Here is a 22,276-nt window from a genome sequence, read left to right as displayed (position 1 = left end):
TTTTCTTTCCCTTATATTAATTTTTATGGTTACACGACTTGATTTATATTTTAAAAGAACGAGTCAATGAGGGGCGGCTGGATGGCTCAGTCGGTTCAGCGTTTGACTCTGGTTTGGGCTCAGGTCATGATCTCAGGGTCCTGAGGTCGAGCCCCGCACTCAGCAGGGAGTCTGCTTGAGATTCTCTCCCTCCCTCTGCCCCTACCCCTCCCCCCTACCCCCCTCAAATAATTAAATACATCTTAAAAAAAAAAAAAAGTACGAGTCAACAGAAAGAGAACGCCCCTGTGAATCAGGCACAGGGCAAAACCATGCTGGGGGCTCAGGAACGGCAGAGCAGGAATGGGATCAGGAACAGGAGAGGCAGGTGGGAGACGCAGGTGTGAGTGGAGACGCCTGCTCTGGAGCCAGGCACCTTGGGGTTCGAATCCTGGCCTTACTCCCGATTCCTGTGTGACCCTTCCTCTGCCTTAGTTTCCTTTCTCGCTAAATTGAGGCCACAGAGGAAATCGAAGAGCTAATAGATGTTTGTTGATGAGCCCAGCGCCAGGCAGGTAAAAGTCCTCAGTAAATATTCTGTTGCGGTTATTATTCCACAAGAGGTGCTTTAGGAATTTCTCGCTAGATGCCAGGAGTCAGTGGGCAGAACAAGAAAGACTCACAGAGACCTGAATTCCAGTCCCGGTGCCCCCAGGACTGAGGTCTCTTGGACAAGCCTGGTCCCCAACGAGCCGCTTCCTGCTGTACCCCTGGCGCCCAGCCCAGAGTCACCCAGGAGCTGTACCTTGAATTGAAGGAAAAGCGGACTCCAGTTCCTCATCTGCGTAAGTGCGGGGTGAGGGTGCCCCGAATGCCGGCCAAGGGCCCTGGAGATTCTCTCCAGACACACCCACACTCGGCTCTAGCCTCGAGGAGGTGTCAGTCCATTTCCTAATTCAGGCAGCTTGCAACTCTCTGTGCTCCCTCCCAAAGCCCACTCCCAGCCCGCATATGTCCCCTCCTCAGAGGATGGTGTCCCCCTCCAGCCAGAAACCTTTGTGTCACCCTTGGCCTTGGCCTCTCTTCTTCCCCACATCCCTCTCCCACCAGCATGTCCTATTCAATCCCTCCAATACTCCCCATCTCCACTGCCACCACCCTGGCCCAAGACACCTGCCTGGTTTCCACCAGTCTCTCTGGGTTTCCTTCAATCCACATAGCAGCTGGAGTGGTGACCGCAGAGTACGCTATTACAGTGAGTCACAGGGCCTTTGCACATGCTGTCCCTTCACCCTCCTCCCGGTCCTTCCTCCTTTTCTTTTAACTGGTTAACTGCAACTCATTCCGATTCAGCTCGTGTCACCTCTTCCAGGAAGCTCTCCCAGATTTTCCTGACTAGATCAAATCCTCCAGCACAGCCACTTGTTGGCACACATTACAGTTTATAACTGTTTTTATTTCTGTGATTGCTTGATGAATGTTGATCTCACCCAGGAAACTGCGAGCAACTTGAGGACAGGGTTGTGTCTGCTTCATTCACCGTTGCTCACCCCATGCCCAGCACAGCACCTGATGAGCTGGTCACCACAGGTAATTCCAAACCACAGATAACCCAAAGTGGCTTGTGCGGGGTGTGGAACCAGACCTTGAATTTGGACTTCCACACCCCCAGACCCAGGCTGTAGCGGGGTGGGAGGCTGCCAGCCTGGGTCCTGGGATGAAATGCCGAGAGCAGCATCTTCCCAGAACCGGGGAGGGACACGCAGTTCCAGGACTCGGCCACCAGGTGGCGAAGTGGCTCTGCCCACGGGAGCGCCCTAAATGAATGCCAAATTGGAGGGTGTCAAACTTTGAGGGGTGGTGGTCACAGACTCCCCTGAGAATCAGATGAGCTCATGAGCCTCTGGCTAACAACACGCAGGGGTGGATCCAGGTTTTTCAGGGGCCTCAGACTTATACGATTTCGGGGTACTGTTTATGAGATCAAATATGCAATTATGAATTCAAAATTAGTTGCAGGACCTTAGAAGGGGCCAGAGCAAGCGAGCAGCCCTACAGCTTACTTAGCCTTATGGGTCTCTTGGTTAATCCCCCAATAATATGCACTATTCTCTGCAGTTTCAGGGACCCCCACCCCCAGCCCGCCGCCTCTGCTCATGCACACGGATACGCTCGCCTGGGGGCTCCTGGCCTAGGCGAAAAGCCCCTGACTCGGTCGGTCGTAAACCCGGGAGAAGCTGGAGCCTTGGAAGCCCAGCCCGGAGCTGAAGACACAGGGGAGGGGTTCGCTCTACCCCACGCTTGTCCCCATCTGTGCCGACTGCCCTTGGGGGTCAGGAGGGGCCGTTTGGCCAAGGGCTTGAATGTGGGTCACCTCCAAATGAAATGGCTCCCGTAGTCACTGAGACGCTCCGAGGGCAGGGAGGAGCCCCGAGGGGCCACAACTCTAAGCTCGTGCCGCCAACAAGCCACACCGTCCTGGCTGCACACCATGAAGGAATATTTTTGCTAAATCCAGGAATTCTCTTCTGACAGTCACGACACTGCACTGTATCGTGTTGGTGTTCAAAGGATCTGGTTGGTAAAGGTACACGTGAAAAATGTACCGCTGGCCAGGTCCCCCTGCTTTAGCACTGAATTTGGCTGAAATACTTGAAGTCTCAAAAACACCCCTCCCACCCCCGACCTCCCCGAAGCTTCGTCAGCCCCGAGCGGTAGACTGCCGCCGGCCTTCTCGAGACAGGCTCTCCTCTGTAACAGGTGCTGCAGTTCTTAACATTTTATGTTGATTTGTGGGGTCGTTTGGCCAGTTAATTATGGCTCCTAACCCTGGTACCTGGCACATAGCAGGTGACTGACTTGGGTCAAGGGGCTCAGAGGCCAAGTCTGCCAATTTGCAGGGAAGGCCTGGGGCAGCGGAGGAAGCTCATGCTCTGAGGTGCAGGTTGGAGGCCAGACAAGGCTGGGGGGTGAGCTCTCTGGGCTGGGAGAAGTCGGGGCGGTGGTGACTTGGGCTTCAGCCTAGGGAGGGGAGCCGAGAGCTGTGTGGGGGTGGGGCAGAGCCCGGGAGCAGAAGCAGGAATACCCTGCCAGGACTATGCTATTATTATTCCTTAGTTGACAGGTGGGAAAATTGGGCCTCAAGGAGGCCATACATCCCTTAAGTGGTAGAGGTGGGATTTGAACCCATGTGAGTGGAGTCTCCTTACCTACAACACTGACCTTTCCATAAATAAAGGCTGAAAGAATGAATGAATGAATGAATGATGGTAGCAAAAGCCCAGAGGGGTTAAGTAATATGGCAAAGGACACACAGGACCAGACTCCCTATCCAGTGTTCTTCGTGGCCGACACAGCCCACCGACTCAGGGGACGATGCTGAGAGGAAAGGGGGCCCCCAATGCCAGGCCTCCCTCCCCCCCGGCTGACCCGCCCACTATCCCCGCCTAAGTGGCTCACCCCGGAACTCCTCGTCAGTCAGCCGCTTCTTTTGGGTCAGCAAGAAGGGAAGCAGTCCATCCAGGTCGGTAGTAGAGCCCCGGGACACGATGTCAAAGAGGATAGGCCGGTTGAAGACTTTAAGGATGGGGGGTGGCTGGGGTGCAGGAGCTTTGGGACTCTGCGGCTGCTTCCTGGAAGTGGGGGAAGGCAGGGTGATGGGAGGGCTCATCCCCCTCCCCCCCCCCCATCTCTGGCCTGAGGGGCCCAGGGGTTGTGGCAGGGAGGTGAAGGGAGCTGGAGCCCTAAGGAGGGACCAGACGGAGAGGGGAGGGAGAGCTGGAGAAACAAAGGAATATTTTATCCCAACAAACTCTACCTAGTACCTACTGTATGTTGGATAGAAACAAATAGACAAAAAGAAAGACAAGCTTGCCTAGCCATCCACCCACGCATCCACACACCCACTCACCTATCCATCCACCTACCCAGCTACCCATCTACCACTGGCCCATCCACCCACCCATCCACCCATCCATCCACCCATCCACCCATCCATCCACCCACCTACCAACCCACCCATCCACCCATCCATCCACCCATCCACCCATCCACCCATCCATCCACCCATCCACCCATCCACCCAATCATCCCCCCACCTATCCACCCATCCACCCATCCACCCATCTACCCATCCATCCACCTATCGACCCATCCATCCATCTGTCCATCAACCCATCCATGCCCCCACCTACCCACCCATCAACCCATCCATCCACCCATCCATCCATCCATCTGTCCATCCATCCATCCATCCACCCATCCATCCAACCACCCACCCATCTATCCACCCATCCATCCATCCACTCACCCATCCACCCATCTACCATCCATCCATCCACCCATCCGTCCATCCATCTGTCTATCCATCCATCTGTCCATCCATCCATCCACCCACCCATCCACACACCCACCCATCCACCCATCCATCCATCCATCCATCCATCTACCCACTTATCCAACCAGACATCCACCACCTGCCATCCACCCCCTCCATCCACCCATACACCCTTCCATTTGTCAGTTACTGAGTACTTACTAAGCCAGAGACTAAAAGAGACAAAGAGAGTGAGAAAAGAAAGGAGGAATGCTGGACTAAAAGATAAAGCAACTCATTCATTTATTCAGTCATTCACTCACTGATTTATTCATTCAACAAACATTTGAGACAAACGAGGCCATGCACACAGGTTCTGGGTTCAGGGCCCCCCACACAGTGGACACAGCACACGTTAGCTGACATTGAGGCTCTTATTTAGCATCCACTGTACGTCTGGAGCCTGTGCAGGGGGCAGAAATGTTACAGAGGCAGATGGAGAAAGGACTCGACGCACAGAGGCTGGGACTGGGGAATCTGAGAGACAAAGGAAGGAAGAAAATGGATATTCCCTTGGTCATTGGACAAACACCACTTGGGCATCTACTGTGTGCTAGGTTTTAAGAGACAAATAGCCAGGAGCAGCTAGAATCCTCTCTGTTATGTCCCCACCCACCCAGCGCTGGTGCATATGGAGCACAGGAAGAACCTGTTAGACGGAGGGTAGAGCAGAGAAAGACAGAAACGGAGACAGGGAGGGAGCAGAGGAGAGCGGAGGGGAGCCGAGGGGGAACAGTGACAGCGTTGGGTGGGAGGGAGGGGAGACTGAGTCAGGAGGGGTGGCAGGGGCAGGGAGAACCGGTAGCAGGCCAGGGGACGTGGACAGCTGCTCTCCTTCCCTCCTCGGCCCCAGGCCCCACACTCCCCACTTGGGGCAGGGCCTCCAGCGGTGGGGTGCCAGGGGAAGAGGCGCCCTCCTGAGGACGGGGCGCAGACTACGACAACCCCAATGAGAGCACCTGGGCAGCCCCCATTTTATCTGCTCCTGAATCATGAACTTGGAGCCAAAAAACGAAATGAAAAGAACACCCTCACCCCCCATACCTCCTTAGGTGGTGTTCGGGGTCTCTGAAGACCTCAGCCACTCATGGCCACAGCCTATTAGCCCTGGACTGGGGTAGGGGTGCAGTGAGGGTTTGAAGGAGGGGTTTTGAGGGAGGGGAAAGGGAGCATGGAGCCCATCAGCTTCCAGCAGGACCTGGAAGGAATGGGGACACTTGGGGCGCTTTGCTGTCCTCTGAGCAGATGGGAAGCACATTGTCCAGCAGCGTGTGGATGACCACAAGGCCTCGTTCCCTGGGCATGCCCAGCCCTTCCAGCCTCGGGCCCTGGTACTTGCACGTCCCTCCACTGGAACACCTTCCTCACCCCGTGTGGCCACTCCTTCTCATCCCTTAGTGTTGGGCTGAAATGCTGGCTCCTCCAAGCCCTCCCGGACTACCTTTCCTGTATCAGCTCTTCTCTCTGCCTCACCACCTCCCCCAACCCAAACTGTATGTTCACGTGTCTATTTACTTGCTTAGTACTTGGCTCACCCTCCAAAATGAAGGTGCCAGTGAAGGCTACTCAGGGTCTAAACTCAGTCGGAGCGGGATCTGGTGTGGCTTACCCCCAGAGCCACGGGGCCAACCGCACTGCTTGGCACTTGGGGGGGTGCTTGAGAAACACGCACTACATGCATCAGTGACTCAGTGAATAAAGAAAGGAGATAGCTCCTGACCAAGCAAGGGCTTCATCCAAGGGCGTAAACGAGTCTGTGATCGTCAAGGACAGGCAAGGATCAGGCAACAGAGGGCCGTCTCCCAACCTCAAGACTGTCCTCCAGATACACACAGAGGACTGAGAGGGGTCCGTAGGGGTTTTTGTGGGTGGATGGTTGGAGCGATCGAGGAGGACAGAAGGGTAGAGAGATATGTGAATGAGTGGATGGTGGACGGATGGATTGGACAAGTGGATGAGCAAGTGGAAAGACGGGTGGCTGGATGAATGAATGGGTAGATGGTGGATGGATGGACGGTGGATGGATGGATAGATGGGTGAACAGAAAGGTATATGGAAAAGTGGACAGGTGGGTGAACAGACAGGCGAACGGATGGACAGATGGGTGGATGGATTGGACACAGAGGAGACCATTGGCCAGGCGGCCAGCAATACTCACTCGATGACCTTCTTCCTCCACCGCTTGTTGTCACTGGGGTGGTGACGATAGGTGCCATAGTCAAAGAGCGAGTCCATGGGTGCCTTCTTGGGTCCAGGCACCACCGAGGACTCATACAGGGTGGACTCCAGGAGGTCGATGGGGTTGGGCACCCCCTTGCGGAAGGCACCCTGGAACTTCATGCGCAGGTTTGGTCGCCCGTCACCGGGGCCGGCAGGGCGACCCGTGTCAGCCAGGGAGGGGGAAGGGGAACCATCCTCCCCCTCAAACAGGTTGGCCAGCGAAGAGAGGGGGAAGGCCTCGCCGCTGGGGGTGCCGCTCTCATCCCCGGGGCTCTCGGCCACCTCCCCAGGCCCTGTGTGGGGGCCTTCGTTGGGATCCGCCATGCCGGCCCGGGACCCGTCTGCGCTGCTCGGCCTGCAAGGGAACGGGAGGGGCGTCGGGCGGAGCCTGGCCGGCAGTGGGGGGTCCAGGAAGCCCCCTCCCACGTGGGCAAACAGCACTGCGGCCAGCGCTTCAAAGCCACCATTATAATGACAGGGGTGCGCGGTGACCACTCCCAGATGTGGTTGGCTGCCAGCCCCGGGCGAGGGCTGCGACAGGCACCTCTTTTAGGGACCTGGAAGTGCAAATGTGCCTCAGGTCCAACCACCCTGGGCATTAGCTGGAGGAGGAAGGGCCTCAGAGTCACCCCTGGGACCCCAAACCTGGAGCCTGGGGCTTACTCCTGCCCAACCCGGCCAGCTTCGGAGCCCCACAGAGCAGGGTTCAAATCTGGGCTCCACACTCAGCAACCGCGTGGCATTGGGCAAGCTGATTTCACAGCCTCAGTTTTCTCACCTGTAAAATGGGGGCGTCCAAGCGGAGAGCATGCATCCCCGTGGTCAGTGCAGCCCCTGGCGCAAGGGAAGCACTGACTAAAACATAACCGTTAAACGCAGGCTCCGGGCCCAGCAGGTGCTCAGAGAACAGGCATGAACCCACTGTGTGAGCCAGCGTTCCTCCAGCTCTCCTAGCACCATCCTTATGACTCCCCTTTTGAGAAGGAGGAAACTGAGTTCCTAAACCTATAGCTGACTTGCCACAGTACAAAACCTCAGCTCCCTAAGGCCGAGTGCTGCTGGTCCCTTCCCTCCCCTGTTGGTCTGGCTGACTCCTACCCACCTGTGTTCCCCGCTTAACTGTCCCTTCCTCCAGGAAGCCCTCCCTGACCATCTGTCCACGGGACTAGTTCATTCCCAGGCCGTGAGCACCAGGAGGCAGGGGATGCCTCTGTCCCGTTTACTCCCGCGTCCCATCACCTAGAAGGGTGCCACACGGACAGAGGTATGATCTGTTCCCATTTCTCAGATGGAGAGACTGGAGCTTTACGAGGGGCAGCCACACAGTTTCTAGGGAGAAGAGCTGGACTTGCACCCAGGTCTCCCTAGCTCTGCGCCCAGCGGTTAACCAGGAGCAAGGACGGGGAGGAGCAAGTCCCCGCGGGCTGGCTGGCAGGCCTCGGCCCTCTGCGGCACACTGCTGGGTGGGCGGGGCTGGGCACTGAGGCCCAGTTTCCTGGAACTTTCACCATCCCACCCGGGCTGCAGGGAGATGTCTGAAAAGCTCTCTTTTCTAGCTCTTCCTCTCCTAAACCAACACATGAACAGTGGAGCAAATAAACACGGGTTCCTGCCTTGTTGGTTTTGTGACTGCCAAGAGAGAAGGCTGAGGCCAGAGAGGTAGGGGCACCACCAGAGGCCTCTCTTGGGGGGTACAGCGGGGCTTACAGAGGGTCAGCGCTCCTGTTGGGGACTCGCCCTTCTCTGGGACCCAGTGGGGAGGGAGAGCCTGGACTCTGGAGTTATTCAGGCCTGGGTTCTAGGCTCAGCTGCTAGTGACATGCAGTGTGACCTTGGGAAAGTTACTTTAGCTCCCTGAGCCTCAGGTTCCTCCCCTTTAAAATGGGTGCAGGGGCGCCTGGGTGGCTCAGTTGGCGAAGCATCTGGCTCTTGGTTTCGGCTCAGGATACAATCTCAGGGTCATGACATCAAGCCCCATGTCGGGCTCTGTGCTCAGAGGGCAGTCTGCTTGTCCCTCTCCCTTTTCCCTCTGCCCCTCCCCTTGCTCTCTAAAAATGAACAAATAAAATCTTTAAATAAAATAAGATAAAATAAAATGGGTACAAAGGCAGCAGCTTTTCATAGCTTTGCAGGAAGAATTCAGTGAGGTCAGGCATTTCCCGTGCCAACCCTGGGAATAAATTGGGGGCTGTCGATGATTCTAATCAAAGGAGGAAGGAAGGGTTAGGAGCACAAGTGCTGAAATCAGATATACTTGGTTCCTATCTTGGCCCTGGACACCAGCAGCTGTGTGATCTTGGACAAATCACTTCCTGTCTCTGGGCCTCAGTTTCCCCCCTTGTAAAACCAGGGTGACCACACCTCCTCCTAGAGATCTTGGGAGATGTCAGATGGCTTTGTTCTGCAAGAATAGGGAGCATGTTGAGGCAGGGACAGGTATCCATTGGGGTGCAGGCATCAAGGGGGAAGATAACACTTCCCAGGGCACAGCCCTGTCCACCTCATTGAGGACCTAGGGGTGAGGGGAGGGGAGGCATTGGGGGACATGCCTCTGCTGTCAACACCCTCCCAATTACCATACCCCTTTCCCCACTAGAGCATCCAGTGAGGAAAGCTCCGGCTTCGGAGAGCTCCCAACCCCCCAACATGCGTGTACCCCCTCTCCTAAGGAACCCCAACCCAGACGGCATCCACGGTTTCTGAGGGCTCCATGATAAGGGGTCTAAAGTCAGCCAAACCCAGGTTCAAATCTCCTCTCAGCCACTCACTCCTTGCTCGTAGCCTTAGGCAAGGCATATGGGATCATTATTAGTGTTTAATTATGATGAAATAAAAATTACGACAATGCACAGGAGAGTCCCCACCACCAGGACTGGTCCAGCCCAAAACATCGACTGTGTTGAGGTCGAGAAACCCTGCCCTGGAGGCTCTCATTCCCATGTTACAGATGAGGATCCTGAGGGTCAGAGAGGCTAAGTGACTTGCCAAGGCCACATAGCAGGATAGCAACAGAGGCAGGATCCAAATCCCAGCAGCCAGCTGCCAAACTTGAGCTACCCTAACCCCTCGGTTGACTGGGCCCGGCCTGGCTGCCAGGCACCACGTCGACTGCTTACGGTGTCTTGTTCAAGCTGCACAAACACTGGGGAGCTAAGGATTATCACCACCAGCCCATGATAACCTCTCTGAGCCTCAGTTTCCCTACCTGTCAAATGAGGGTTGTGGTGACAGCATCCAGCCCGTGGGGCTGCCGTGAGATGAGACAGATCACGGGTCTCTTGGGCACCTCCTTAAGCACTAGATGAATGCTTCCGTGGTCATCCTCAGCGTGCCCTCCTCATCCTCCTCCCCACGCACAGGCATGGGCAGAACCGCAGCCCAGGAGAGCCCAGCCAACCATGCTGGGCACCCACTCCCATTTTACAGCTAAGGGAACTGAGGCTCCCAGAGGCCACCCAGGGAGCGAATGGCCATGACGACGGCCTCTGGATCCTCAGCCTGCGCTCCTTCCACACCGCCCAAGCATGCACACACCAGGGAGCACATACACACACGCACACGGCCGGCTCTGTGCCCTGTGACAATTCTTCCCCCAAATGCTACCCTGTCCTCTGTGGTCAGGAAAGGAGTTCCCTCCCTGTTCTAATTTGCCCTGTAGGCTGCTATTACACGTTCCAAACCCATGCCAGGCTTGGGATGGAAGGGGGTGCGGGCAGGGAGAGGGGCTGAGAGTCCTCGTGGGCCGCCTCTGCGCGGGAACGTCGCGTCTGCTTATCCGTGTCTTTCCCCGCATGGAACCCCCAGGGGCTCGATCCTCCCGGGAAGGCCTTCGCAGCGGGCAGCACCGGATGGCATCAGGGCACTCAGGGCCCAAGCAGGGACATCCCCACACGCTGGGTGTCCCTGAAAGCAGCGGATTTCCCCCGGTGTTTTAAGCACTGAGCACAGCTTCTGAACATAAAAACCAGATTGCAGTCCACGCAGAGGGTGGCTGGACAGGATGAATGGAGGGGGATCTGAATCTCAGGGCCCAAGGAGCAGGATTAGAAACCACTCATCTATTTATTTACTCGCCAAATGTTTACTGAGCACCTTCAGCATGCCAGGTACAGGGGACTCCGAGAAAAGTCCCTGCCCGCCTGGGGCTGATCTTCTGGTGGGGAACAGAGTAAACGGCTGGACAAAGCAAGAAGCAGAGTCATGTCCAGGGGTGTTCAGAGCGGTATAGGCCAGAGGGGCGCAGGAGTGACTGAGTTAAGGGGTGCAGAGGTCCCGAGCAGGGTGAGGAGACATTGTTCTGAGCCACGGTCCCCAAACCTCCCTCTCTGCCCCGACAGAGGCTCTGGGATTGCCAGGAATGCAGCCAAAAGCCACTCATTCTGCTCTGACAGACCGGGGCCTCAGTCGGGACAGCCAAACGCACTCTCTCCCCTGGAGGGGCTCCTGGAGGGAGCTAGTGGGGCATGGAAAGAGTGTGCATCTTGGTCAGACAGATCAGGGGGTCGGCTCCCCGACCCACCGCTCTTGAGCTGCGTGAGCTTGGGCAAGTGACTTAGCCTCTCTGCACCTTGCTCTCCTCCCCCGTCCACAGGGATCTTAACTGGGTCGTTGTGCGAATCATACAAGTCAAGTCAAGCCCCTGGCACAGAGTAAGCAGTCAATAAACAGGGAACTACAAGCCTAAGTGAACAGCAGTTCCCCTCTCTCTGAGAATCTCAGGCCCAACGCAGGGTGGAGGTCTCCTGCACCTTCTGCCCACTGCCTCCTCATGCAGAGGGTGGAAGAAGGGGCCCATCCTCAGCATTGCCCGTGGCTTTGCCTGATCTCATGGAAACCCTGGCACATAGCCGTCAAATCCCATCCTCCTGATTCCATGACCCAGGAAAGCTGCTTAAATCCCGTGGCAAGTTTGGGCGTGCAGAGCTGCCCTACCCCAGGGGGACAAATCTCAGGGAGCTAGTTCCTCCCTGTTCCCTCCCTCCTGGGATCGATTCACTGCGACAGGCATCTGCTGAGTGCCACCTTTTTGCAGGGCACCCAGGGAAGCATAAAAGAGTGGAACCTCACAAAAGAGTCTGGGGTCGGGGGAGGGCACATGGCTTTATCCCCCTCTTGACCTTTGCCAGGGCTTGTCCCCACTTCCTCCCCCTGGCTCGGTTCCCTTGCTCGGGTCCCCTCTTCACAGGCACCTCCTGTGAAAAGCCTCCCTGACCTCCAGTCTCAACCGGCTCCCGGCTCACTCGTTCATTCTTAGAGCAACACGCACCTCCCTTTAGAGCACTTGCCGTGATTAAGCTTGTACATTGACTTACATTACTCCTTTAGTCACCTTCTCTCTTCTCTGGAGTCTTAGTTCCACGAGGGAGGGACTACAGTGTGTCTTTTATCTCCCCAGCTCCCAGCACCGCACTGGGGCAGAATGGGACATCTGTAAATATTCGTTTTCTTGAACTGTAAGTCAGGGGCCCTCTGAAGTCCCCGGGAGGGTGCAGGCATGGGCAAGCAGCACTAATCCCGACGGGGACAGGGACCGGCTACAAGGAGGAGGGCGTCTGGACTGGGGCCTGACAGCTGGAATGGGGGCAGCAGGGTCTGATGAGAAAATTCAGGGGGTGCTGGGGAACAGCATGGGCTGAGGCGCTGGGACAAAGAAGGCGGAGGAAGAAAAGATGGGTGAGTGGGGTAGGGGGAATGCGTAGGTGGGTGGGAAGCAGGTAGACCTGGGGGGAGGTGTGGGGCTCCCAGATGGACCCAAGGCACTTCCTCCTCCCTCCATCCTGGGGCTCTGTGCCCAATCTGCAGCGCCCCCCCCCCCCCCCCACCGCGCCGCTTCCTGCGGTCCCCTGGAATAAACAAGACTGCGAGCACCTGTCATTCCAGGTCAGTCTTGGAAGGGCGGTGTGGGTAGGGAAGGGGTTAGGAAAACAGGGATCCTGCAGAGACAACACCAGCTCTGTCCAACGCCCCCCACCTTCCCAGTAAGGAAACTGAGGCTCAGAGAGGCAGAGTCACTCTGACAGTGTTGCCCAGCTCCTGGGGGGGGGCAGGAGTCACACCTGTGTGGTCCCCAGAACCTGTGCCTTCAATAGACACTTTACAAGGACTGGGGACTCCAGAAGGGAGGGGTGGAGGCAGGGGGTGGAGGAAGGGGTGCTGGGTGGCTGGTGGGGACCACAGGCCCCCGAGGCAGATGGCCGGCTCACCAGCTGGGTGGCCCTGGACAAGTCACCTGGCCTTCCTGTGCCTTGGTTTCCTCACTCGTACATGGTGGACGGTCAGAGCACCTACCCCAGGGAACTGCTGTGGGCTTAAATGAGATAAATGTAGGGGGCCTGAGTGGCTCGGTTGGGCATCTGCCTTCGGCTCAGGTCGTGATCCTGAGGTCCTGCGATCGAGCCCCACGTGGGCTCCTTGCTTAGCGGGGGGCCTGCGTTTCCCTCTCTCCCCCTGCTTGCCGCTCTCCCTCTCTCTCTCTCTCTGTCAAATAAATAAAATCTTTTCTAAAAATGAGATAAATGTATAAAATACTGTGCCCAGGACCTGGGGGAGAATGCACGCTCCATAAAGATTGGCTGTTGTTAGCATCATCAGTATCATTGTATTATTATTATTATTAATTATTATCAGAGGGTAGATGGACAACCAGACGGAGGAGCAAGAAGGTATGCCTGCCCGGGGAAGGCGGAGTGAGTGGCCGGGCCCAGAGCCTGGGACCCACAGCCACCCTGGAGCAGTCCCTGCTGGGTGCAGTGGGCTGGGAGCTCAACCCCTTGGCCAGGTGAAGCCCCCGGCCTGCCAGGCCCCCCGCGGGCAGCACAGCGGGGAGCATCACCCTTGCCAGGCCCCTTCCCCAGCCAGCCTGTGTTTACCTAGCAGGTCTCGGCCCAGCCCGCTTCCTGTTTGCTGCATAGTGGCCTCCTGTCCGGGGCAAACAGAGCCCCAGTGTCCTGTCAGGTCCCCCCGCCCCCCCACCCAGGAGTGCCCCTCTCAAGCTCACACCACCCAGGCGGGGCGAGGCCGGGGTGACTCACCAGGCCCCACGGGGGGCTGGTGCGGCCACTGCAGTCACTCGCTGGGTCATCCTGCAGGTCCTTGGCTGGAGGGCTTCCGACCATGCGCACAAATACCCCTGTGAGCTTTCCCGGGCAGCCATTCACTTCCAAGGGTCCGGAGGCTCAGTGTGGCTCAGTGCTTTTAAGAGCATGTCCCACGCAACACAAAGGCCACACACTGTGGGATTCCATTTACAAGAAATGTCCAGAATAGGCAAATGCACAGAGACAGAGAGCGGATTAGTGGTTGCCAGGGGCTGGGAGGGAGCACGGGGATGGTGACTGCTAATGGTCCGGGGTTCCTTTTTGGGGTGATGAAAATGCACTGGAACCAGATAGTGGGAATGTCTGTCCAACTCCGAATACACTAAAAAAACCGCCACTGAATTGCACACTTTGGAAGGGTGAGTTGTGTGGTATGCGAACTACATCTCAATACCCCTTCCTGGCTTGGTGACCTTGGGCAAGTGGCTTCCCTGCCCTGAGCCTCAGTTTCCCTGGCACAACATGGGAATGTGCTGAGGATTATTATTTTTTTTTTAAAGATTTTATTTATTTATTCATGAGAGACACAGAGAGAGAGGCAGAGGGAGAAGCAGGCTCCCAAGGAGCAGGGAGCCCGATGCGGGACTCGATCCCAGGACCCTGAGATCATGACCTGAGCCGAAGGCAGACGCTTAACCATCTGAGCCACCCAGGCGCCCTGTGCTGAGGATTAAACAGGTGTAAAGGGTCCAACACAGGGCTTGAACCAGAGCAGAGGCTCTCCCTGTCTCAGGAGGCTCTGCCTCCTTCCATGTCCTCACCCCCTCCCATCAGAGCACAGCCGCAGGCCAATGCTCCAGCCCAGGAGGAGGGAGCCCTCGAAACCTCAGGACCCCCTTCTCTCTGGCCCAGCCCCTCTCCTGGAGGACAGTCAAGCCCCAGAGACTCCCAGAGAGGATTTTTCTAGCCTCAGGGACGGCTTGACCAATGTTCTGTTCCCCACCTGCCACTCTCAGGCTGGGTGGCTTTGAGCAAGTCACTTCACTCTAGGCCTCAGTTTCCTCATCTATAAAATGGGGGGAATATTTACCTCCACCCATATTTGTTTTTAGAATGACAAGTAATTTTAGAATTATTTGTTGTACCATACATTCAAGCTTTAAATTAAAAAATAAAATGACAGCTCAGGCCCCAGAGGGTATGAGGATTGCATGAGATTATTCAAGAGTTCGGGACCGTTCCTGGCACCTAGTAAGTGCTCAACAAGTGGTAGCTGCTTTTGGGGGGATTGTTAACCTGCCCTCTGTTTACAGCTGGAGAGATGAAGCCCAGAGAGGGCACAGCGGACTGGGTGCTGGGACCCAGACTTCCTGGTTCCAAGGCCAGGACCAGTGACCATGCTTGGAGACCTTACCTCCCAAAGAGTTTTCTCACCCCGCATGTCCCTCTCTCGCCATCTCTGGGAGGCTGCCAGGATGGGCATGGCCCAATTTCCCGGCTGGGAGGCTGAGGCCCAGAGGGGACAGGACCCCCATCCACCCATACGGGCATCCCTCCACCTCATTCCCACATGCAACAGGCCTGAGGTTAACCCAAGTCAAAGGAGCGAGCAGATACCCAGGGAGTGAATGGGTCCATCAGGAGCCCAGGAAGGAAGCCTGAAGCAGCAGAAAAAGCAGTCTGAGATCCTCTCTCTGCCCCAGCCCACCTCTCCACCAGCCTATGCCAATAGTTAACAGCTTCAAATTGTGGCTGAGGCCAGCGCCTGAAATCCCACCATTAGCAGGGCCTGCCCTCACTGGAACATTCCACACATCACCTTCTCTCTGTCCTAACCCAAGTAATGACTCCAGAAGTCAGATATTATTGTCTCCATTCTCAGATGGGTAAGCTAAGTCCTGGGGGAACGGAGGAGGGTGGCTATCCACCCAACACCTGCCCTGCACTGAGCACCTTTGCATTCGCCCCTCATCTGAGATGGGCATTATCATCGTCCTCATGTCACGCGGGCACCACCTGAGGCTCAGAGAGACAAGAGACCCAGCCGAGGTGACAACGCAACGAGAAGGAATGTGGCTAGGGTTCCAACCATCTGCTTTGAAACCCATGTCAGTTCACCCCTTCGGGGTCTCCGAAGCCCTCTCTCCAGGGTCACCCCCTTCTAAACACCGCACCCCTGGGAGCTCAGCAGGCAGGTGGCACAGTGGGGAGGAGCCGGGGCACTGCAGACAGACAGATGTGGGGTTTGGATCTTGGCTCTGCTGCCTAGTAGCTGTGAGATCCCTGACAGGTCACTTCACCTCTCTGAGTCTCCGTTTCCTCATTTCTAAAAGGGAGCTAAGCGCAGCACCCACCGCTGGGTTGCTTGGTCATTGTGGGTGTCAGAGCCTCATTAAGGTGCAGCCCCACGGACTGTGTGGGCATGATGGGAACTCTTCTGCTCCAGCCACTGAGTGCCCAGGGCCTAGAACACGGCCTGGCACTTAGTAGCTGCTCAAGATACACTTGCTGAATGGATGAATGAACTCCTGGACGCAAATGAACCTTTGCCCCACTAACTGGCTCGCTAGCTAACTTCCTCCCACTCTCCCAATCTTTTTTTTTTTAAGATTCTATTTATTTATTTGACAGAGAGAGACACAGTGAGAGAGGGAACGCAAGCAGGGGGAGTGGGAGAGGGAGAAGCAGGCTTCCCGCGGAGCAGGGAGCCCGATGTGGGGCTGGATCCCAGGACCTTGAGATCATGACCTGAGCCGAAGGCAGATGCTTAACAACTGAGCCACCCAGGCGCCCCTTTCTCTCTCCCAACCTTTAACAGGTCATTTATTATGCAACTATTGTGTGCTGGGCTCTCTGACCTGTGAGACCCACACCCCCCCATGAGGGCGACAGCGAGCATGAACCCATTCTGCAGAAGAGGAAATTGAGGCTCAAGGAGACCAGGACACTTGCCCAAGCCCGCTTGGTCTCCCAGCCAGAGTCTGAATTTGAGTAGGTGCTTTCCTCTGATGCCCCTGCCTTGTTGATCTGTCTGTTCAATCATTCCTTCCTTCCTTCCTTCATTCACTCTGTCTACCAGTATTCCCAAGCCCTTTTGCAAGGGGAGACAGAAGGGTCTGATGGGTCCCCAGCCTGAGGTCAACTGGCCCCTTGCCCACTGGGGTCTCCCCCCAGCCTGTGGGGCCCACTCGGGGCATGTGGTGGAAGTCCGGCCTCCCCCCTCCATACACAAACATGAGGAGCCGTCCCAGAAGGTGGTCAGCCCTCCTGGCCAGTGGGTGGAACCCAGGCCACTCCACCCTCAGGGAAAAACAGGCGCCCGGGAGACTGAGGAGCCCTTTGTGCAGGGGGGAGGCAGGGCGGGCGGCAGGCAGGGCAGGCGGCCGTTACTCACCACCCCAAGAAAAATAAGAGTATTCCCATTTGGTCAATGGCTTGCCTGTCTGTCCCCCGTATGCCCTCCCCCTTCTGCAGCCTTTCCCATCCTCTGATCTCATCTGGAGCAGACCCAGGAGCATTTATGGAGGGCTTCCTATGGCTCTCCCTCGCCAATGAAGAAACTTGTCAGAGAGGTGCGGTGACCTACTTGGGGGTCACACAGCCAGCGGTGGCCCCAGGGCTCAGGACAGAAAGGAGAAGCCAATGATCAGCAAGGGGCTCAGCGGCAGGAAGGAAGTCGGAGTCATAGTGAAAGTAGGGGGCTGGCCTCTCTTCCTCATTCCTGTTCAGCCAGCATGCCCATTCACGGGACCCAAGGGAAACCCAGGCAGGGGGAGTCCAGGCTGGGGCAAGAATAGTGGCCAGAATCCCCCAAATCCCCCTCCAGCAGATGGAGCTCTGACCTCCTGAAAAGCCCGGGCGGCAGGCCCAGGAACAGAGAGGTTAAGCTACCTCCTGAGGTCACATGGCAGCAAGCAGCAGAGCTGGACTATGGACCAAGCTGGGTCAGACTCCAAGAGGAGCAAGTCCAAGGTGGAAGCTCTTCAGGGACCCACCCAAGGGGACCAGAGTCACTCAGATCCGGCTTCCAGATCCAGCTCTGCCAGGAGCCCTGAGTAAGTTATTTCTCCCTCAGAGACTCAGTTTCCCCAGCTGTAAAATGAGATCCAGCCTTCCCGCCTCACCTCCAGTGGGGGCAAGGCTGTGACATCATCGAGGTGAGCATCAGGTGACAGACATTGGCTATCCACTAAACAATCAGCGAAGTGTGAAACGTTGACGGTTCCTGGCATTCAGTCAATGCCCGTAAATATCTCACGGCTGAAAAGGCATCATCCTTTTTCCAAATGCAGGTCTAGCCTTGCTCCTGCTACCTTCCGCCCGCCCGCCTGGCACAGAGGGGCTCTCAGAGGCCGCCACAGGGATGAGCTGGAGGAACGCATGTCCAGGAGCACGCCGGGGGAACAGGGTGAGGAAGAGGACGGTGCTTCGGGGCCCCCTCCGTGTGCCTCGGACTCTCTTGGCAAAGCGGGGACTGGGAGCGCCATTTGACAGACAAGGAAACTGAGGCTCAGAGAGGCCAGGTGACTTGCCTGAGCTTCCCTGGGGAGGAAGCAGCAGACCTAGGATTTAAGGCAGGGCCTGCCTGAGCAACCCAGGTTCTTCTCTCTCTCCCTACATTGCAGTCTCTTGCCCATGACTCCGGGTCAGGACAAATGGGGACAGGCCACCTTGGAAGTTAAGGGCATGGATTTTGGAATCAGGCAAACGGAATTCAGAGCTCAGCTCTGCCCCTTCCCAACTAAAAGGCCCTGGGGCAAGAGATTTCACTACCCAGACCCCTGTTCCTCCCTCTCAAAAATGGGGACGATAACAGTTTTGTATCCAAATGTACTAAGAGTGTTTGGCTCAGGGCCGGGCACATGGGAAGTGCTCGATAAATGCTCACTACCATCATAAGGACTACGAATGCAGCCCAGGCTTGGCTAAAGCCAGGCAGAACCTTGCACCCAGTGCTCAGAGCGGCGGCTGCGGGGCCCAGGGCCATAAGTATCTCGAGAGATCTGAATTAATCTTTAACAGGTGAATTCCGCTCCAAATGGGTGATGTGGAGCATTCCAGAGGGCCCACTGGTGTGCAATGTTCCCTTGGCTCCCCAGATCTGGTGTGTGACAAGAAGTGGAGCCAGGGATTTGGGGAGGGGCCCGGAGTGTTTTTCCCGGAGTCAAATAGGGGAAACTGAGGCAGACAGCAAGTCAGGGGCCTGTGAGCGGTCGAGATGCCCACTCATGCAAACTCCCCCTCCCACCAAGGGACAGATGAAGGAGCTCAAAGGACTCGGGCCCTCTCAAAACGACGTGTTCAGTCACTCCACCGTGCAGCAGAGATTTACGGCGCACCTGCCCTGTACCAGACACCGTGAGGCCAATTCTCAAGTGGTCCTCTCCCTCCTACCTCTCCTGTCAGCCACCCCGCTCTAGTCCCCATCCCAGGCCTCACATCTCCTGCCTGGATGACTTCCCCAGCCTGGGGACCGGCCTCCCTGCCTGGCCCCCACTCTGCAGCCAGAGGGACCCTTCCAGACCACACATCCAGCATGTCCCTCCCAGCCTGGACTTGAGGGCTTCTGGGTCTGACCTAGCCCCTGCCTGCCTGATCCCTTGCCCTTCCCGTCCACGCCACACATTCCAGACTGACGGAACCATGTCTTGGCTCTACAAAGTCTAGTTTTACCTACCTGGCAACAGGTAGTCGTCAGGTCTTTGCTAGTGCCCTTCCCTTTACCTGAATGCCCTTTCCCCTATGTCTGCCTTTACTCTTCAAGGTGTGGCTCAAGCTCTCCCCGCCCCCACAACCTTGATCAAGCCCTCCCTGATCCCTCCCTGGACTGCTGTCTCACCCCACAGCATTCTCTCCTGGTGCCCATCCATTCGACAGCATACATATGCCAAGCATCTACCACACGTGCTCACCTTGCCGGGGGCCCACAGGTCAGGCGTGGGTGCTGCCCGCCCAGAGGCCACAGCTGGCAATCCCAGTGTCAGGGAGGCGGCTGTCGGGGACACAGCCCTCAGGCTAGAGCCTGGCTGGGGTCCGAAGCTGGCACAGGGGGCTTTCGGGGAGGATTTGCTGGACACAGGAGGAAGTGGCTGAGGCCCCGCTCCCACCAGGTAAGGCGGCAAGGGCGCCCCTGACGCCTCCCCAGCAGTAAGGCTCTGGATTGCTCCCAGGGAGCCCCAGGCACCTTCTCAGAAGCTCTCACCATCACCCCCTTGCCCTCAGGCGCTCATTCCCTACACCTAGGAACACTCCATGCCAAAGGACCCCACGTTGGTCTTACACACCTGACCCTGACTGGCCCAGGAGCGCCATCCGCCATTCATTTTGGGAGCCCCTCCGCCTCCAATTTACCAACAAAGGTGGGAAAGAAGGGCCCCCGCTGTTATTCAAACAGAATGAACTAGAGAAATGAGGGAATGACCAATTACCTTTTTTCACCTCTTCCATTAAGAAGGCCCTTGGGGCACAACCACCCACACAGGCTGGTGCTAACCATCTGTCCTCACCACAGCCCTGGGGTGGCCCTCAGTCCACCCCCATTTCAGGGACTAACCCAAAGTCACTCAGCAATGGGGGCAGGCGGAATGGGGGCCACACAGGCCCCACTTGTAACCCTGCAGATGACCCGGACCTGACCCTTCTACTTGACCTCTCTGAAGAGACCACCTCTTCACTTTCCTCACTGGTGGTCATGGAGTCACCCCCTGTCCTTGCCCCCCCCAGATAAAGTGGCAAAGCTAAAATCCTCCAGTGGTTCTTAGCGTCCCCAGAACAAGCTCACACAGGACATCGCACGTCCCCAGCCCCAGCAGAGGCCAGGTTTGAAGGCTGAGCCAGAGCACCCATAGGCACACCCCCTCCCCTGTAACTTCCAGGGCACCCCCTGGGCACCAGGCAGGGAGCATTCTGGACCCTGGTAGCCCTGGGTTTAAATTCCACTTGGTTACATCCCCGACCTGAGCGGCTTTCTCATTTGCAAAATGGGGAGGTCAGACGGAGGGCCAGGCTGGGGCTGGGCCAGGCGGGGGTGGTAGGTAGCTAGCTCCGAGGGCATGTCTGTGGTTGGTATCTCCAGGCAAGTGTGGAGTGTGGGAGGTCTCTCTCTGGAGACAGAGCTGGAGGTGAAAGATTGTCCTGCGTCTTGGAGGAAGAGCCATCTCTGGGCCTAAAGAAGGCTAACTAAGAAGTGGCCTTTGGAAGTTCCAGACTTAAGAATTCTCTCCTGCTTGCTTCCTGCGTGGTGGAAGGCAAACCTCAGGACCCCTCCTATCTCAGCCCCCCAAAATAGGGATACCCCCAAGGTGGGCTGCAGGGGCTCCTAGCTTTTGGTTCCTGGGCTTGGATCTCGGGGACCCCGGGATCTCCGTCCGGCAGACCCACGACCCCCAAGGCCCTCGACGGCGCCCATTTCACAGGTGATAAAACTGAAGCCCAGAGTTGGGGGGTGGCCGGCCCAAGGGCACCCAGCGGGGTGGCGGGAGCTGGCGGGACCCCGCGCCTCCCTCCCGAGCCCCGGGCCGGGACTTCCGGAGCCTCCGAGACGTCCCCAGGGGCGCGAGGGGACCTCGGCTGGGCCGGCCCTCCCGGGATCCCTGCCCCGAGGGCCCAGGCCCCACTCACCTCCAGGACGGCGCGGCGCTTCCTGAATCCCGGCCGCCCGGCGCCCGCCCGCCGGCCCGACTCTCCTCCCCCGGCTCAGGTTCCAGCGCCGCGCACCGCCCCCGGCGGCCCCCGCCCCGCCGCCCGCCGCCTCTGCCCGGGCGGGCTCGGCCCCCGTCCCGGGAAGCGGGGCGTCGCGATCGCGGCCCGGGGCGACAACCCTCCCGGGCTCCTGATCCCGCCACCCTGGGGCTGCCGCTCCTGGTAACGGGTCCCCCGGTGCACTGGCTCATTCATTCATTCAGCAGACAGTTCACTGGGACGCGGCCGCCGGGGGCCCCTGCCCTCAGGTAGCTCCAAGTCCCGCAGGGGAGGCACAGGAGTGACGCCGGAATAGATACAGAGCCTGCTGTCTGGGGCTAAATAAACGTGAGCTCCCTCTCTTCACCTCTTCACCAGCGCTTAGCACGCAGCCCAGGACCTAGCAGGTGATCAGGTGTGTTTTTTTATTGGGTGGCGAAGGTGAGCCCCTACCTGCAGTCTCGCCTTTTACTCCAGCCACTTGAATGCCTCCACACGACGGGCAGCTCACTTCTGCTGGGACTGGTTGGAAGCCTAGTGGGCCTGAGCTCCAGAGCCAGGCTCCCTGAGCCCAAGCTGTGGCTGGGGACTCATCCCCTGAGCAGCCAGCCTCTCCACCTCTGTGTCTCAGTGTCCCCCCTGCAGAGTGGGGAGTAGCTATGTCCCCACCCCACAGTCCCGGTGGAGATGCTGGGAGCACCAGCTCTGTGCAGGGCGCCAGGAACGTTTCTAGCCCTTTTATCATTATTGATTTTATTAAATTGAGCTGACTCCCCAAAAACAGTGGGGTAGGTCCTTCCCCCGCCTCAGCCTGCAAATAGAAATAGCTCCCATGAGGTGTTGGTTCAGCAGCTAGGAAGTGGAATTTTGAAATTGCTGGAAAAAGAGAATCTGAACAGAAGCGATGTGTTCAAGCTGTCAGTGCAAAGCATTTACAAAAAACAAGCAAAAAACTTAATCGTTAACTCGGTGAGCACAGGGGGAG

At 57.2% G+C, this 22,276-nt stretch overlaps 1 protein-coding gene across 1 annotated transcript in view; it reads right to left on the bottom strand.

Annotated features, from left to right (window-relative positions):
* The window catches only part of TRPV4 (transient receptor potential cation channel subfamily V member 4), a 37,737-nt gene extending 16,461 nt beyond the window's left edge, over positions 1-21,276 (bottom strand). Inside the window, exons 1-3 of the mRNA XM_045886440.3 lie at positions 21,232-21,276; positions 6,513-6,929; positions 3,439-3,611 (exon numbers count right to left, since the gene is read on the bottom strand). Coding sequence (XP_045742396.1) covers positions 3,439-3,611; positions 6,513-6,898 — 559 coding nt within the window. The 5' untranslated portion in view covers positions 6,899-6,929; positions 21,232-21,276. The remainder of the gene's footprint in view (positions 1-3,438; positions 3,612-6,512; positions 6,930-21,231) is intronic.
* Between the last annotated feature and the right edge of the window lie 1,000 nt (positions 21,277-22,276).

Source organism: Mirounga angustirostris, unplaced genomic scaffold (assembly GCF_029215605.1).
Source record: "Mirounga angustirostris isolate CCGP_5_RB_7025 unplaced genomic scaffold, mMirAng1.0.hap1 SCAF_14, whole genome shotgun sequence".
NCBI classification, from domain to species: domain Eukaryota; kingdom Metazoa; phylum Chordata; class Mammalia; order Carnivora; family Phocidae; genus Mirounga; species Mirounga angustirostris.
This window is presented reverse-complemented; position numbering and strand designations above follow the sequence as displayed.